Raw genomic sequence first — 19,001 nt, 5'->3', positions numbered from 1 at the left:
TGTTGCTAGCTCTAAAAGTTGATGAGCAGCAAAGAGAGGAAAGAGATTGCTTTTACCCTCAGTCAAAATTTGAAAGACTGCCCATGGCCAAAAGCCTAAGAACTTTTCTAAAAAGTATTTAATGCCTAAATCCTTTTGAGTGGCACTAGGGATGTACTCAGTGCCCTTCACATCCAAGCAAGTGGAGGGCTTGTTTCGCAGGAGGGGCTGAGCCCATTACAGGATCTCTCCCTACAAGTAACATTTAATAGTCCACCATGCTGTTCCACTTCCTTTCAAGTATGCAGCTGCTCTCACCATTTAGTTCCCTTTCTTTAGGATCACTGACAAGTTACCCTGAACATTGCAGTTTGTTGGCGTCTTCCCAAACTCTGTCTCTCTTGTTGTCACCACTTTTTAGCTATGGCATTGGATCCGGTCTTGCTTTTGTTTTTATCAAGATCTGAGTCTTGTCTTGATCAGGCAGAACTAGAGATCAACTGAAATGCATTCCAGATAAGCAAATGCTGACCTTGACTTCCAGTGTCTGGTACCACAGGTCTAAAATAACTCCTACTTGCTTGTATTTGTAAGGCTGCATTTGTTCTGGCATGGACTTTTTTGCTGGGCTGCAGCTTGAGCAGTAAATATAACGGTGATTGATAGTTGTCACAGGATGGGCAGTCCAGATCTCAGACCTTTTGGTAAAAAAGGGCCTTGTAGAGTTCCCTGTCTATCCATCTTGGCTGTGCTCTCCTTTTCCTGCATAAAGTTATCTCAGGTGCATTCAAATAAAAGTTCTGTAGACTAGGCTTTCCAGACAATCAGCAAGAGACCATTCTCATCCATTTTAGAGCTAGCATTTACAAGTTGTTTACTGGTTACTAACTACTGGTTTCTAGCACAGATTTCTGCACTCAGAATTCAATGGGATAAGATGTAATTGTTCACAAAGTCAGCAGAAAAACAGACTTCCGTGGATGAAACTAGATAATGCTTTGTTACTTGCAAATCAAAAAACTACACAGTCGGTAGATATTTTTGGTTTGGGTTTTTTGTTTTTAGCTTTTATTGAAGCACCAAGTTGGCAGACACGTTGAAGCTATTGACATTCAAGTTTCAATAAATTTAGTGCTAGAGATTCCTCTAAATGATTTTATCTTGGGTTTACAATAAAATTTGCATGATCTTTCTGCATCCCTTCCCTGCTGACATGAGTTTTTTTCTTGCAAGAGAGTTATTTAATAGTTTCATTCAAACTTAGTGGCTCAGGCTTTTTTTTTTTTTGGGGGGGGGTGATGGTGGTTCTCCCATCTCTTCTATTCCTGCTGTCTCTTAGGGGAAACTCTGCAGGAGTTGTCAGCTACAGAGATTTCTTTTAAAGAAAACCCAACAAAACAACAACCAGCCATTGCTTTGGCTGTACTACACTAAGCAAGGGCATGGAAGCCACTGTTTTTCTCTCGTGTGTCTGTTCTGTCTCCCAACAAGCCAGATGTGCAACTTCCTTACTGCTGCTATCAGGCCACTGATATACTTTTTCTCCCTTGCTTTACCTTTAGGCCTTTGGTTGGCAACTCACATGACAGATCTTTCAGTATAGTTTAGGCTTTATCAACCATGGTACGTTTTCAGCTATTGCAGTCCTCCCATCCACTGGTGTTATAAAGGAGGGTGGGTACCATGAGTAGTGGTACTGAAGCCGACACAGTGACTAACCCTTCTGCCAGCCAGTCATTCTTACTTCTGTTTTGCACATCACCAGTGCTACAGTAAGTGCTTAAGTGGGAAGCGTTTTGGAAGAATATTCTACTGAACAGAGGCAAGACTAAATGCATCTCTGGTGGCAACCACCAAGCTTTACTTACTGCAGGCATTTTGTCCCCTAGCCAGCCTACAGTGGTGCTGTACAAAGGACTAAGTGGTGGTATATTGACACTCAACTCCAGCATAGTAAAAGAACTTGGGTATCAAGGTGCTTTTTGTGCTGTGATTGAAAAAAATTCCAAAATGATACCTCCCCTGTAGATGGTCCATGCAGAGGCTGGCTGATGCTTGTCCTTAGGCTGTAAGAGCCAGTACCAGGAAAGCATAGGAAGACCAGTTCCTACCTGCTGCTCTGGTCCTTCATTGGCATACCTATACGCACTGAGACCTGAGCAAAGGAAGGTAGGCACAAGCTCTGGAAACTTGCTTTAGGGTACGTATGCCCTCTGAGGATCAAATCCTGGAGTCAGACACCAAAGAATGTGTGATGATCTGACTCATGGTGAGTAAGTACAGCACCTGGCAGGTACAGCTCCCATGGACTAACAGGGTTTTGCTTTATTTTCTTCTGTGTGTAAGAAGGGCAAATGCATATTGTTTCTAGACATCACTGCAGATGGAGCAAAAAGGAGAGGCAATAACTGTGTTGATATGAAATGGCACTTTCTGCACTTACAGGTTCACAGAGACGGAGGCTTATTCCGGCTTTATCACTTGATACCACTTCCCCAGCAAGGAAGCCTGCCAACAGCCCTGGGGTCCGCTGGGTTGATGGGCCCCTGCGAAGTGGGCAGAGGGGGCTGGGGGAGCCCTTTGAGATCAAAGTCTATGAGATAGATGATGTGGAGAGACTGCAGCGACGACGAGGTGCGGACAGCAAGGTGAGTGCAATCCATGTAACCTGTATTCCTCCTCCTGGAGGGTGTAAGAGGAGGAAATGAGATTATGCAGTCAGAAATGTGTAGTATGGTTAATTCAACAGGCAGAAAAACATCTTACTTAAAGCAGTTATGACTCAACATATGCCTTCTTTCATAGCAGCTAATGGACATCAGTACCTTGAGTTTTTGCACCTTGCAAAATATGGTCTTGGTGGTTCCCGTGATCTAGCATATTGTCACATCTGTCTTTTAAGGCTGCAGTGGTGCCTCAAGTGCTGTGATGGTATTGTTTTCAGGATAGCTAATGTCTTCCTTCTAAGTTGTTCCTGCCAGCCTCAGGCCTCCAAATTTACAAAAAGATCAGGGAACTGTAAAGGTCTACTCTTGGGAGGGATGATTGGGAAGAGTATCTGAAGTTGGTGGAATAACACCAATTTTAGACGACTGTGGATATAGACTTTATTATTAGTTTAAGGCACTTTTTCTTTCTAGCCCCTGTTGCTTCCTAGCCCTTAACCTGTAGGTTAGGCTGTTTGTGATGCTGTTCTCTGATATTTGTATGGAGAAAAATATCACTTGTTTGGGTGGGGTTTCTATTGGACTTCACCCATACAGCGGATTTGTCTACAGAGCAGAAGGCAGAATAGTGTTGAGATCTTCACACAGACTTGGAGGAGAATAGTTTTGGTACTGGGAAGGCTCCCACACCAGTGAAGGTAGCACAGCGCTAGCTGTGGGCTCAGTTACTACATAGCTTGATGGCTGCCACCTCTCAGAAGTCATGTGGGGCGAGGCTGGGTGTCTCCAGACAGCATTGCACCCTGTGCTGTTACTGTGCCTCATATTTTTGCAGAAAATATATCTTCTTTATTAATAATTGTAAATTGCTAGAGCTTTTCATAGACTATTCCCTTCATTTAAAGATGCTTTAAATTTGAGATTGCTATCAGTTCTCTTATTTTATGAGACTACTGCTTTTCTTATGTACCAAGCACAGAGATGTATTTAGGATTTAATACAGCAAGCAATGGATTTCCTAGTCCCAAGAGCTTAGATTTTCTTGGCCAAACTTCAGGTATCAAAACCAGAAATGTTTTGCTACAGTTAATCTGTTTTCAAGATGCTGCCTGTTATTAATTATTACGGTTTATTATTAACTATCATTGCAAAGTCTCCAAAGCTCACTGAAGGAAAACATCAAAACCAAACAAGAACAATAAAAATAAAACAAATTATTAATGATGTCATGCAATGATTCGTACACTTCCAGAGTAAATGTCTCATTGTTAGTATTACTGATAGGAAGATTGTTTAACTGAATGGATCTGGGTATTTCTTTTCCTCTTCACCTATTCCTTCCCCACTCCTTTTTCCTGGTTGGCAGGAGCTGATATGTTTCAATGCCAAGCTGAAAATCCTGGAGCATCGCCAACAGAGAATTGCTGAGGTCAAGGCCAAGTATGAGTGGTTAATGAGAGAACTGGAGGTGACCAAACAGTACCTGATGCTGGATCCTAATAAATGGCTCAGTGAATGTAAGGATGTTGTTTTATTGCTTGGGGTCATAAGTGTCCTTTGGGTTGTTTAAAGTTCAGGGGAAGAGGGGGAAGACAGAAGGGGGCAGAAATGTTTGCTAAGCATGAGATGTGAGCAATGTGTTTAATGTTTGTAAGCTAAAATGGACCAACATGTGACCTAAGGGCAAGTTTTAGATTGACTGTATTTCTAGAACTAGTCCCTGTAATTCTTACTAAATTTTGACAGTAGAACTGAACAATCCTTTTTGCCTGAGAGCTGAATGTTGAAATGGAACAGCATTGAGGTGGTGAATATTGCCACTGGTAGATTAACATTTACACATTTCGGTCCATGGCTCCTGAAAATAGGATTTTTTTTTTTTTTTTTTTGGCTTCAGATCACTCAGACATATAAGGGATATTATAAATCTGCTCTTCTGCCACAAAATAACACTGTGGAGCAAACTTGTCTCTGGGCACCAGTGGACTTACATGAAAAATGAATTTGGCCCTTATTTTATAGCTATAGATGTGTAAAGTTCAGAGAGCTTAAAGGGCATTCATGTTCAAATGAAGAAGGGCCTCATCAGCTCAGAGGGGAAAAGATAAGGAGTACTGAAGTAACTGTACAATAGTTTTTAGTATTAGCAGGCAGATGAGTTCATATTAAAGAGTTACAGGAAAAACTATGATTTAAAATTTATTTAGGATAATTGCAGGTGGCAGAAGGAGGTTGGCTGGTGTGTTCTCTTTAAAGCATACTATTCTTTTGACAGCTGCTCTAAGTTAACACTAGACTGGTACATCCTGCAAAACAGCTACATTATATGTTTCAGGATGCTACTAAGGAAGAGAGGTAAAAAGGACAGATTTAAAGAGAGCAGAGAATTCGCCATACATTTCTATCCACTTACTGTGTAATGCCTTTGCTTCTGATTCCAGTGTGATAAGTGTAGAAAGCCTTATTGATGTCATAGACCTCAGGGACCAGATAAGATGGGAAGTGCTGATTCAGACAATGCATCTTGCACTCAGCTTCCATGGAAGCCACGGCCAGCTGCCGTCTGGCAGCATGTGGGCACCTACATTGGAGTGACTGATATGTATGCCTTTCCTCGCTACTCAAATGCTCTAATGAGAATCACAGGGAATAGGGAGAGGTGTGAGGAGCAAGGAGTGTGAGGTTGGTTTCTGAATTCAGCAGAAGACCTGTCCTCTATGACAGAGCACATACTTAAATCTCTTTCTGGTCAGCAGAATATGAGAGTCTGTATGTGCTCAGTAATCAACATTTGCTTAAGGGCGCAGGAGTGTGGCAAAAGACATCTGCAGTTCAGGAGGGGATGGCAGAGCGTATCACTCAAGAAAGCATCCAGTGCAATCTTAAAAGTCTTTTTCACTATCAGCAAGCCACTGTGCCATTTTAATAGCCATTAAACAGAAAAGGCAACTTTTAATAACAATGGCAAGCTGGAGAAAATGTTGTGTACAGTACTGATGGGTTTGAAGACTTAATTTAACTCTGTCTCTCCCACCAGCCAGCACTGGGGGTCATCTTTTCCTATCCCTATGTTTTTGTTTCCCACAGTTGATCTGGAGCAGGTATTTGAGCTGGATTCTCTGGAATACCTGGAGGCCCTGGAATGTGTGACTGAGCGTTTGGAAAATCGTGTCAACTTCTGCAAGGCCCATCTCATGATGATCACCTGTTTTGACATCACCTCTAGACGCCGATAAAGTATGAACCTCAAGAGAATTTCAGTGTGCATCTCTGCCATCCTCCTTTTCCCGTCTGAATAGCATCCCAAAGACAACAGAATGAGGATGAAGGTTGGAGTCAAGTCTAAACTGTGTGTATGAGAGATTTGCTATACTATACAGAAGAGTAATATTAAAAAAAATACAGGATGAGCATGGAAAAATGGCGATAAAAGGTTGTTGATTCTCTTATCCTAAAAGAGCACTTTGAAGAACCTTTAAGGACATATCTGTAAATAAGAACTGCTGGCAGAAGACGCTTCTTTCCCTGTGCTAGCTGAGGGAGGAGGAAAGGTGGTTGTGGGACTTCACTGAGAGGTTCATTAAAAGAAAACCTATCCAGAAAAACTGTTCAAGTGCCTTGCAAATCTTTATTATCCAAACATTTATGTTCATACTTTATTGTGTACAGATGGTGCTAGTCAAGAAAAGAAAAAGGAAAAAAAAAACAAACACTTTTGAAATGTATTTACAGCTTGTTTTTCTCTTGGTGTTTTCTCCTATTTCAGACTTGCTGTTTCTAAGTAACTTGTGTTTGTAGAAATATTTCCTAATCAGTACAACATATGAATAAATGTTAACTGTCTTTTCTTGTTACCAGAGTAAGGCCACTCAAAGAGAAATGCAGCTTTCCTAGATGACACAAAAAATGTTTCTAGCAGTGAGTAAAGTTTGCTTATATGTTCTTCTGTTATCTTACATGCTGGAGGACACAGTAATTTTCCCAACCTGTAGATTCTGCAGTGTGTGAGTGAGGAGAGGTGACATTACTGTGAAGTAAATATCTTTTCTATTTGATCCAACTCCCATCAATTGTTTTCTTGTTTGGTTTTTGTTTTCATGTATTTTTAGCTTCATACTGGCTAGAGTTATGAATGAGGAGGCACTTTTATCCTAACCTAGTTTCTGGTGCTAAAACTTGCTGGAAAATTACACTTTAGGCTGAGGGATCCCATGCTTATCAGTCCGAAAATGAGTGATTTATCCTATCTTTCTTTTTTGAGACCATGACTGATAAAATTTTGCTTTGCCTCTTTTTGACATACACCACTGCAAAACATGTTTTGGCAGCCTTTGGTCCCTAGCCAGTCTGTCCATAGTCACAGACGTACCTGAGAAGCGCAGGCTCTGTTCAGCTCAGTACCTCTGGGACTAAGTGGGAGTCATGTGGGAGGGGATATAGCATTTCAGGCATGTTGGCTATGGCATGTTCTTTACCAGGCCTCCAATACTGAAGCTATGGCAAAATTTACATTGATGTCAAAAGGACAAGGGTCTGCACCTCAATGCATATCCAAATATTCTACTTGTTTGCCTCTTTATTTACAAAACAGTATGTGGGAAGGAACTTCCTTTGTATTTCTTAAAGAAATGTGTGAAATCTGCATTTTAATTATTATGTATGAAATTATTTTATTGAATTAGGTTTCTTCTTCCATATTGAAATAAGCTTTTTCACAAAAATTCCTCTCTCACATACAATTGTGCTACCTTTTTTGTTGCTTGTGAGAAAATAAGAGCATCATTTAACATATACTCAACATGCACCAGTTTGCTGCTGTACTTGAATGCAACTCTTCTTTTATGTGACCATCATATTAATGCCATCTTTCTTACACTATCCTAAGCAGCAAGTCCCAGTGGGAAAATCACCCAACAAGGATACTTGTAGACTTTCTAGTGTCTAGCTGAAACCCCCCCCCCCCCCCCCCGCCTTTTTACCTTTTTTTTTAAAAAAAGATAGAAATAACATTTATATAATTTTATATTTCTTTTAATACTCTATAACTTGTAATAACAAATCTTTCTCATTCTGTTAGCTTTTTCACTGGATTTTGAAGATCTTTCTTACCTTCTATAGGATTATTTGGAAGGAAAAAATATCCTGTATGATAATTGCTTTCTAGTCCGTTCCACAGCATTTTCCTATCATGAAACTTATATTCCAAGCAAGAATTAAAGATATAGGTCTGATCTCTCTCCCCTTCTCTCTCAAGGCAAAAAAAACTTATGAAGAAAAGCACCAAATACCACAATTTATCTAGCTTTGTTTCTCATTGTAAAGATTTCACATGTGTTGGTTCTGTTGAGGCCATCTCTTCTCCACAGAGCACCATGAATTCAGTACAGCTCTGCAGAGCCATGGGAATTGCCCCTACAGGTTTGTGCTGGATGAAGACTTAATGCCTTTGGGTTATGGAGCGCGCCTCTGTCGGCTTAGTCCTGCAGAGCCCCAGGTACACGCTGTCAGGTCACCTACACACAGAAGAGAGACTTTCAAAGCCAGATCCCATCTCACTCACCTGCGTCCCCAGATAGGCCTGTACCCCTCTCACCTATGATACTAACACTGTGCAAAGCCTATCTCCAAGGCCATTTCCCAACATTCAAGGAATACCCCCACCTACCCCTAAGTTGTGCACATGAAATTAAATGTTGCCTTCTTTAAGCTTAACCATTTCTGAAAATGTTTGCTGGAAGGTGGTCATTGGGTTATTAGGGCATGTTGTCTTTCCTCTGCTGAAAACAAGCAGCCCAAAATGGACATGGTGGGCTCCCTGGGGACCTGCAGTGAGATGGTGAATGGCAAGCAGTACAGTAAAAGTAAATATACACTTGATAGAAAGTAAAATCCTAGCAAATGGTGCGTGCACAGAATGCACTGTTAACAAGAGATGCCCTCTCACATAGTCTGGGATTTATACAGAAGTGGTGATATTTCTATAAATCAACTGGACATATTTCAGAGCTATTGTAAAATATCTATTATGTGTAATATTCCTCAGCATCATTAACTCAATTATTCACTAGATTTGGCACCTCTGTAGATTAGAAAACATAGCAAAAAATACCTCTAACTAGCCATTATTTTAAACAGTAAGAGCATATGTTTGTCCTGTTCATTGTGATGGACCAAAATTGATTCCTGAAGACAAGTGGATTATGCCAAGGCTGAATTCAGCATTCTGAAAATTATGGAGTACTTGAGCAGAATCACAGTCCTTACAAATATTTTATTTCTGAGGTCTTAATTAGACTAGCCATTAACACTCCCATCATATACTAGTATTCATATCTTAAAATCCATGCTCATCTTCTCTTTTTTGACTTTCTGTTGATGCATTTCAGAATTTGCCAGTATGTTTCTAGAACCTGTGGTGGCTTAGTGCATAAAAGGGAATGAAAATATGTGGAGATTTGACATTTATGAAATATTTTCTTGTTGAAAATAGATTTGAACTTCAGATTTTATATCATTATACTTCAAATATCCAAAAGAGATAATTAAAAGCGTCAGGACCTTATTATGAAATTGATCTTAGTCTACAGTAGCCAGCATTTACAGAAGACCCACACACTTCTGCAAGTCATCCATGAAGCCTCATTCTTTAAGCAACTGCCAGTTTTTTAAAAGGGCATCAAGTTGCCCAAAATACACAAGAGCAATGTGAATGTAATGCTTAATCATTTGCATATTCAGAAATCAATCTTGTTTCCCTCGGACAGCTTTAGTAGCAAACAGCAGTGTTAACATAATGAGGTTTGAAGGTTAATTCTTTGCTTGCTCATGTAGCAGCAGATCACAGTTCTTTATTGTCGAGCTGTGTAATGAATACCACCACTGCTCTGCTCTGCATCTCCACTGCTGTGCTCATGGGCAGCTGGGGGCAGTTTGGGCCTCATTTGGAGAACTGCTTGTCTTGGCATACATGAACCTTACTTATACAAGGGACAGAAGCTGCTTTATAGCTCCAAATTCAAGGGAAACCTTAGGTTGGAGAGTTTGGCTGTTATCTGGGTTCAGGCAGAAAGCCACTGTTCACATACCCGCCGACTCCCGGTGCTGGGTCACTTCATATCCCAGAGAGTGTGAGATAGCCCTAATTACTGGTTCTGGCTCAACAGCATGCATATTTTCTAGTGCTAATCATGCCTGTATTTCATAGAATCATAGAATAATTAGGGTTGGAAAGGACCTTAAGATCATCTAGTTCCAACCCCCTGCCATGGGCAGGGACACCTTACGTTAAACCATATCACCCAAGGCTCTGTCCAACCTGGTCTTGAACACTGCCAGGGATGGAACATTCACAACCTCCCTGGGCAACCTATTCCAGTGCCTCACCACCCTAACAGGAAAGAATTTCCTCTTATATCCAATCTAAACTTCCTCTATTTAAGTTTTAACCCGTTACCCCTTGTCCTGTCACTACAGTCGCTAATGAAGAGTCCCTCCCCAGCATCCCTATAGGCCCCCTTCAGATACTGGAAGGCTGCTATGAGGTCTCCACACAGCCTTCTCTTCTCCAGGCTGAACAGCCCCAACTTCCTCAGCCTGTCTTCATACGGGAGGTGCTTCAGTCCCCTGATCATCCTCGTGGCCCTTCTCTGGACTTGTTCCAACAGTTCCATGTCCTTTTTATGTTGAGGACACCAGAACTGCACACAATACTCCAGGTGAGGTCTCCTGAGAGCAGAGTAGAGGGGCAGGATCACCTCCTTCGTCCTGCTGGTCACGCTCCTTTGGATGCAGCCCAAGATACAGTTGGCTTTCTGGGCTGCAAGCGCACACTGCTGGCTCATGTTCATTTTCTCATCGACCAACACCCCCAAGTCCTTCTCCACGGGGCTGCTCTGAATCTCTTCTCTGCCCAACCTGTAGCTGTGCCTGGGATTGCTCCGACCCAGGTGTAGGACCCTGCACTTGGCATGGTTAAACTTCATGAGGTTGGCATCAGCCCACCTCACAAGTGTGTCAAGGTCCCTCTGGATGGCATTCCTTCCCTCCAGGGTATCAACCGAACCACACAGCTTGGTGTCATCGGCAAACTTGCTGAGGGCGCACTCAATCCCACTGTCCCCATCAGCGACGAAGATGTTGAACAAGACGGTTCCCAACACCGATCCCTGAGGAACACCACTCGTTACTGGTCTCCAGCTGGACATTGAGCCACTGACCACAACTCTTTGTGTGTGGCCATCCAGCCAGTTCTTTATCCACCGAGTGGTCCTCGAATTGTTTCAGAACAATTCGTTGTCAACTCGTTCAGATCTAAGCAATCTAAAGGACTATTTCATAGAAAGGCAAGGAAGCAAAACCATATTCAGGCTCTTCTTTCTTAAGTAAGTTTTTATTGGGCCTGTTCTCATCTCACCTATGCTGGTATAACTGAGACACAATTGCATTTTCAGGAGAGTTACAGCAGAGTAAACCCAGTGAGGAAAATGGAAAAATTCTTCCCCCTGCCAATTTGCTATTTATTTACTGTGCTGCTAGTTATGTAGTTGAAGATTATGCACCTCTTAACTATTTGAGTTATATATATAAGCCCCCCCAGTGCTCTCTCACTTTTCATTAAGGGCTATGCACAGGGCTATCACTGAACATCTGCTGGCCTTGATCCAGTCTTGGAAGACTCCCACTGCCATATAACCTAACTTCTGAAACTTGCAGCTGCATAAAATAGTAACTGGTAAAAAGCAGTGGCGTGATCCTCTGACATGAAGCAAGCTAAGTGAGAGCTGCAGATAATGTACAGAAACGGATGAAAGAAAGATACACGCTGGTATTTTTTTTCTTTCATCTCTGAACATGGCCGTTAGTTACAGAGGCAGAAAGCTGGGACTGGTGCTGGGAGTAAGGCACATCAAGTCTCAAGCTTGCTCACAGGATAGACTCAGTTCATCTTGAAGTATTTTTCTGTTACTTTTTTTTTTTTGTTTATCTTGGTAATATGGTTTGTCTTAAAATAGCGACTTCTACCTGTGTCATGGAATTCAAGTTTTATGACAGCTGAAGGATGTAGACTTTTTTACAAACATCATCTTTAATGAATGTTTATGATTTTGTTGAGTCTTTTTTCTGAGCTGAAAACAATCAATCATAAAAATAAAGTGTATGTGCATGCAGACAAATGTGCATGTACACAGCCTGAGGGAAACGGTCCCCTCACACATTATTGTTGGGAGATGGCATAGCTGTTCACAAATGGCAACATCACTCTCCCTTCCTCCTCCAAGGAGAATTTATAGAACCTTTCTCTTTGCACTCACAAAGGTGACCTACACCACAGCACAGGGAAAACATACGCTTGAAACACTTTCAAAGGCTTCTTCTACCTGTCCTTTTTTCCCCCATGTTCTTCAGCCTATAAAGCCAACTGGCTGCAGTTCCCGTGTTGAGGCTGTCATTGAAACATTAAAGCTTGTAAAAGTAAATCAAGTGAACTGCTCTATATTTCACAACATCAGGAATTTAAGGCAAGGTATTTTACAACCCCAGCTGTTAAATATAACAATTTCTACATTTTATTAAATACATGTATTTTTTAAATGCAACAATTTCTACAATTTATACATGGGGCATACAGCATAGTTACATCAGTTGAAAGCCTGTACTCTTAGCTGTCTATGAGATACAGCTTTCTGCCTAGTATTAACAGCTTTAAAATTGTAAAAATTCTGCATTGCAGAAGCAAATATGATTCTCATAAACTAGAGGCTGAGTGACCCTCTGAAGCCAGTTCATATGGGAGGGATGGTTGTGCAGCATTAGGAGTGCACCAGCTCACTGCAGAGATCAAAGCATTCATATCACAAAATACTGATAGACGGCCATAGAGGTACCATTTCTTAAATCCACTGATGGGTGACATACCTTGCTTAATCCTGATGTCCTCATGGTCTTTGTTTTGTTCCTCTACAGGCTTTTGTATCAGGGACAGCCAGCAGTTTTTGGAGACACAAGGCTGGTTGTTGCAAGCTATCACAAGATTTGAAACGGGTTTCCAAATAACTATGGCAAACAAAACTGTGAATGATTTGTCAGTGCAAAGTTAATCATCTCTATCTCTTGCATTTATTGTGTGCTCATCCCAGGGTTATCTAAGTTTCCATACCTGCTCTTGGAAATAATAAACCATTTTATTATTGTCTTTATCTTTTCTTCTTTCTCCTCTTCCAGCAGGCTTTCAAAAACAAAAATCAGTTTCCCTTGAAAATATAGCACCCTTTTCCTAACCCCATTGAAATCGATACAGGTTTTGTCACTAGCTTCATAGACAGCAGGCTCGTGCTTATTTATGCAACATTCTGAAGCTCACAAAGAACGTGGTGATTCTGCAAAGACTGAAAGTGCTGAAAGTGAAATAGTAACATTCATCTATATTTCAAACCACCTTCAAAACCCTCCTGGATATGAAATAAAACACAACCCAAACCATCTTACTTTGAGTGGTCCTACTTAAGTATTGAGCAAACTTTATAATAATGGTAATAAATTGGTGCTTGAGGCAGTTTCAGCTATATTACATATTCTCTATATACTATAGATATGGATGTATTCACCCTCTATATTGTATATGTATGTGTGTATTTACGTATAGCACACATACATATATGTTTTATGTATGCATAGATGATGATACTAACTTTTCTAAGTTTTACTTTCCCTCCCATAGCTGAAACTGCTGGTTACTAACAAACATCCACATCATATTCTATGTATGAAGGATATAATTTATTTGTAAACTCAGGATGTTCTTGTTTTATAGAGTTGCTTGTATTTTATAATTTATTTACACATCATGGTTGGAAATGCTTATCTAAGTGCTATGCATTGAAGTGTATGTTTGCTAAATCCATTTCATTCTGTTTGTGGCCACGTTCTTTCTCATTATGACAGTGGTATAAAATAGGGCTAAGGAGGAGACAAACTGATGGATATAGAACTAATGCTGGTCCCACCAGAAATTCCAGAAGAGGATGTATCAGTAGTAGATATATATATATATTTTATCAACTAAATTTTATGGGGGGGGGGGGGGCTGGGGGGGGGGCTGGGGGGGGGGGGGGAAAGAACAGCATGAGGACAAGTTCAAAATGTGGAAAGTCACAGCCATGTCCAAGTTGGTCAACAAATGCATTGAGCCTTTTGCCATTAAAATTGTAAAGTTTATTGTTTGCTGGCTAAAAAATATCCTTTTTTGTGGTATCTGAGGTGTGAAACATTGTCAAAAATATGATGTCTGGAAAAAAAATCAAACTATAGTGGCATTAAATGTTTACTTTTATCTTACCAATATATCTGCCTCTTCCTCCTGACTGTTTTACTTTGGATGAAAGCATTTATGAAGTGGCAGAGAAGAAAGTGCTTTTGACCCACAAGAGGATGTGCTATTATAATAGTGAGAGTGAGCAAGATGAAACCTGAAAATAAAACAACCAAAGGGTTCTCCCAAGCAAGTATTGCTGAGAAGCAAATTCACCAGAAAACAGTAACAAACTGCAGGGTTTGATAGCAGTGACAGAAATATTAACCCAAGCATAGCACCATTAATTTCTCCCCTGCTGCTGTTCGGAAACAAAAAGAGAACAATCTCAGGACCAGAATTGGTTAGGCTTTTACATAAACTGGTTATGCGTACGTGCCTCCCCAGATTAGCAGGGATTTCTCTATCTGCATCCATAAGCAAGAGAAAAATCTGAGAGTAAATGATAAAAATGTGTATGTAGGTATAATTTTTTGTCATCTCTAGCAATTATGTCACCATGGGTGTAAACCACAATGTAAGAGAGATAAAACAAGTTCGTGGCCATTACTGAAGACATGCTTCTCTCTGAGAGGATACGGTGGCATGTTCAGCTGACCTCTGAGCTTCTGCTAAGATGTGCATAATATTTGCTTGCCTTTTGCTCACATTTGCGGTATTCCCCGCTGATAATTAAGAGAACATCTTACATGGAGAGCAAGATATGAACTAGCTCTCTGGGAAGACCTCAAATGCCCTTTGACACTTGGGTATGCCCTGATAAGGACTCTGTGCTCTTCCCATTGGAAGAAAACAACAAATCCTATTTCTTGTGGGAAGAGAAAAAAGGAAGCTATTTAAAACCTCCTTTAAGACACATCGTATGCTGGCAGGTGATTCCCTCACATTCCCAACTTTAGGAGGGACATATTAACATGCTAGGCATCTAAATATTTGGTAGGCTGTTTGGTGAGCATTTAAAACCATCCTTTCTTCTATCTATCTTGTTATTACACCAGTTCAGTGACAGAGCTAGCAGTCACAGTGCAGGTGATGCAGTCATCTATGGTGACCAGCTCTTCCAAATGAAAAAATATCAAGGTGGCTGCAGAGGCTAAGGCTGGCACTAAATGTGGTGGAGGGGAAGAGGAAGCTTCTCCTCATTTCTCCCCTCTTAGCAGCAAACCCTGTGACTCCAGTACTACCTTAGCTCTTTCTCCTGGGCTAGTGAAATTGCATGCTGGTGCTTCTCCACAGTAACTGTAAATGAAGATAAACAGCCATTCCTTTTCTCTTTGGGCTGTTCAGAATAGCTCTGATTTGCTCTAAAGAGCTAAAAGGCTTATTGCCTATTTTTGAGGTAATTTGTCTTCATTGCTGTTATCATGCAGCCACATCAGTATTAAAGAACCCAAAGTGCCTTACAGTGACAAAAACAGAGAAAAATGGGTTAGCAGAAGTCCGAGACTTTGTCTAAGGCAGAACTGATGGTGAGGAGCTCTCTTTGAGCTAAAAAAAAAAAACAACAAAAAGGAAAATCAGTTCCCTCTTGGTCAGTTCTGAAGACCTCAGTGCTACGCACCTTCACTTTGGGGAAAGACTGCCAGGAAAGGTTTTGAGCATGGAACGGGAACAGGAGCTCACACCTGGCAAAAAGGCTGCTGTCCTTACAAATCATGCTTAATATTGTTGGCACCTCTTGTGTGGCGCTAGCCATCACCAAGTCTTAACTCATCTGTAAAACCAATAACCTTCCAGGCTAAGTCAGGAGAAGGTTTAGTGTGGAAACCTGACAAGCCCAATATCCTTATGGGGTCCTGAACAAGCTCCTCAGCTACTGGAAAATCAGAAGGAGCGGAAATAGTTGCTAAAGCTGATTCCTATCCCACATCTACCTGCAAACCATTCCGGCTTCCGTGACCTCACCCTCACTTTGGCTGGCATCACTAGCTGCCTGGAAGCCACAGCGGAGGGCGGGGAGCAAGAGAATTCAGCTCCCAGTCTCCCAGATGGAAACAAAATTAATGTTTAGTTCCTTTAGAAAAAGCCCATCTTTGAGTGGATTTTACATTTTATGATATTAGTATTCTTGACAGTTGCCAATCTGGCAGTTTTGGAGGCTGACATCTGCTATTTGAACTCTGAACAATGCTATACTGGCTGTGACCACACAAACGCCCCACATTTCTCAAAAAGCACTTCAGAACCTCCATAACCAAGTGGGTAGCTTGGAGGTCCTATGTACTCTCCTTTCAGGAATAACTATGCCAAATACTGATCCAGAAAAAGCTCCAAGATGGGCAAAAGTGGTCCATCCCTAAAGGATGCTTGTCTAGGGGAAAGCCCTGCATCAATTTTCATTTACGTTTACATGTGTCTCTTCTGTGGACACTTACTGCACAGGTTTGGCACCCATTCTTTGCATCAGATTGGAGGTTTCATGCCAGTCAACTGGCAGCCAAATGTACGCAGCTGTGTGTGGCGCACATTCATATTTCCATTTCTATCTCCTAGAGAGCCAAGTGCAGCCAGACACATGGGTATGGTATGCAGGACTCAGGGCTTCCTGGGAAGGAAGTCTCACACCTCCAGTAGATCTTTGTTACTGACTTGAAAAGGTGCAGGGACTGTGCTTGTTCCTGTCTCATCTGTCCTCAACTTCATTCATTCTCTGAATGGCAAGAAACCAGGGAGATGGGAGAAAACTTGACATCTTTCTATATCTAGTTTGCCAAAAGATTAATTGCTCATTGTATAAATAAAGCAGGAGGTGAGGGAGAACACAAGCCACCCCACTCGCTGTCTGTGCTCTGCAGACTCTTCAGTGCTGGTATGGTTGGATTCTCTGTGCCATTCAGCAAACTGCCCCTTGGAGCTTGCTTGAAACAAGAGTGTCCAGCAGAGCTGAAGGAGTAGCAGTGCTTTTTACCTGCCTTGTATTTGAGTGCCTGTCCATGCATAGTGGCCCAGCTTGCTCCCATCTCTGTGTTTTAGCTGGATGCCCAGGGACACAACTACTAAGACAGTCATGACAGATGTGGGAAGATTCACAGGGTGAGCTGCCTGCTCCTAAACCATATTTGATGGAAACCTTGAGATACCTAGCAAGCAGCACCACAGGAGCCAACTTGTAAACATAATTTTCTCCTAATTTCTAATGGAAGAACAATGGAAGGCATGGAAATGATGTGACTAATGAGAAAGATAACAGTCCAGCTCCTCACTCAGCAGCTGGTGACTGCTGCTCATGCTGCTCCTAGGAGCTGGTGTAGCGGGACTCACGCCTGCTCTGAGTTTCCAGAAGCTCAAAGATCATTTCTGAAGGTTATTTGTAAAGCCATTAAGATGCTGTGAAATCAACAGGAAAGCTTCTGAACAGCCTCTAAGCCTCAGTGTTGCAGATTTCACACCCACCAGACTCCTTTCTGCTGCCAAGGCCAAAACATTGGGACCACCAACCTTGGCTTGACAATTAGCATTGCAGTGACATGAAATGGTCTGCAGAGTGGGTCAACCATAGGAGCAAACAACATGTGCATAGTAAATAAGCCCCTAAATAAATAAACCTAGCACCTAGCTTCACACCTGAAATCTCTGTTGGGGATGCAATTAGTGTGGGAGTACTGGAACACCGAAATACTTTCTAAGTGAAAATATTTGTTTGGGACTGGTTTTTCCACCCAGTAATATCACTTTGGCCCTTGTGACTCATTCTATCAAAAACTTATTTACAACCCCTCTAAATAATTACTGTCCTGCTTTTATGTCCTGCTAATTGATCACTTTCCATATGCTTGCACAAAATAAGCAGGCCCAAGAAGCGAAATCCAAGGAACAAGGGGGCTATAACAGGCATGCCAAGGGATGCTCGGCACAGCACCAACATTGTTCCTTCCACACCGTTTTCATCTGTGCCAGCCATGGACGTGGGGCCATAGGCCTCATCTACATAACCCCATTCAGATTAGGGGTAGGGTTAGGGTTCAGAAATCCACAGAGCCTTCAGCTTCATGGACAATATGGATTCAAAAGGCATATCAAGGAAAACATGGCACTGCACCTATTTTACTCTTTCCATACTTTTTCTCATCTGGGGCAGCCAATGGTGTGGGGACACAGGCCTCATCTCCATGATGTTGCTTACTTTAGGTTTAGGATTAGCATTATGGTTCAGAGTTCCACACACTACCATTTCAGAGACACTGAAATGGGGCTGCAAAAGGCATGACAAGGGGAACACAGCACTGGATGCACATTACTGCTTCCACAACTTTCTCATCTGGCCAGCCATGGATGTGGGGTTGTAGGTGTCATCTCCATGACCCCTTTCAGATCAGGTGTAGGGTTAGAGTTCAGAGATCTGCAAAGCCTTCAGCTCCAGGGTCACTGGAGGTGCAAAAGACATGTCAAGGAGAACACGGCACTGCACCAACATTACTTTTTCCATACCTTTCTCATCTGGGCCAGCCAATAGTGCTGGTGACTAAGGCCTCATCTCAAAGATGCTGCTTACATTAGGGTTAGTGTCAGAGTTAGGTTTCAGAGATCTATAAAGACTACAGCTCCAGAGACACCAGAGCTGTAAAAGGTATGTCAAGGAGAACACGGCACAGCACCAACATTAGTCCTTCCACACCTTTCTCATCTGAGTCAGCCATGGTGCTGGGGATGTGTGCCTCACCAATATGATGCCACTTAAATTATGGTTAGGGTTTAGAGATCCACAAAGCCTGCATCTCCAGGGACACTGGGGCTGCAAAAGGCATGCCAAGGGGGGCTTGGCACAGCACCAACATTACTGCTTCCACACCTTATTCACCTTGGCCACATACAGTGTTGTTGCTGTCATTTTCACCTTCATATTGGATACTGTCATTCAACTTTTGTAAGGGAACACCTGCAGAGGAATGCAGGATCCTGAGCAGAGCAGTGTCTCTTGGGATACTGCTGTGTACAAGGTGTTTTCAGAGGCAGGGAATCCCAGGAGTGTGCTGAGCTCTGCTGTGTGCCAGCAGACTGAATGAGATTGATGCATGTTATGTGCTTGGGACCAGGAGTGATGGCGCTTC

At 41.9% G+C, this 19,001-nt stretch overlaps 1 protein-coding gene and 1 long non-coding RNA gene across 2 annotated transcripts in view; one reads left to right on the top strand and one right to left on the bottom strand.

Annotated features, from left to right (window-relative positions):
* The window catches only part of KIF26B (kinesin family member 26B), a 289,302-nt gene extending 281,705 nt beyond the window's left edge, over nucleotides 1-7,597 (top strand). Inside the window, exons 13-15 of the mRNA XM_061471121.1 lie at nucleotides 2,425-2,627; nucleotides 4,012-4,162; nucleotides 5,733-7,597. Coding sequence (XP_061327105.1) covers nucleotides 2,425-2,627; nucleotides 4,012-4,162; nucleotides 5,733-5,881 — 503 coding nt within the window. The 3' untranslated portion in view covers nucleotides 5,882-7,597. The remainder of the gene's footprint in view (nucleotides 1-2,424; nucleotides 2,628-4,011; nucleotides 4,163-5,732) is intronic.
* Nucleotides 1-12,682, bottom strand: part of LOC133278409 (uncharacterized) — a 47,186-nt gene extending 34,504 nt beyond the window's left edge. The window contains exon 1 of the long non-coding RNA XR_009746547.1: nucleotides 12,561-12,682. This is a non-coding gene — a long non-coding RNA (uncharacterized LOC133278409). The remainder of the gene's footprint in view (nucleotides 1-12,560) is intronic.
* Between the last annotated feature and the right edge of the window lie 6,319 nt (nucleotides 12,683-19,001).

The sequence above is a fragment of the Pezoporus flaviventris genome, unplaced genomic scaffold (assembly GCF_033815535.1).
Source record: "Pezoporus flaviventris isolate CSIRO_AGI_PZ_B2104156 unplaced genomic scaffold, CSIRO_AGI_Pfla_v1 ptg000066l, whole genome shotgun sequence".
In the NCBI taxonomy this organism is placed as follows: Eukaryota; Metazoa; Chordata; class Aves; order Psittaciformes; family Psittacidae; genus Pezoporus; species Pezoporus flaviventris.
This window is presented reverse-complemented; position numbering and strand designations above follow the sequence as displayed.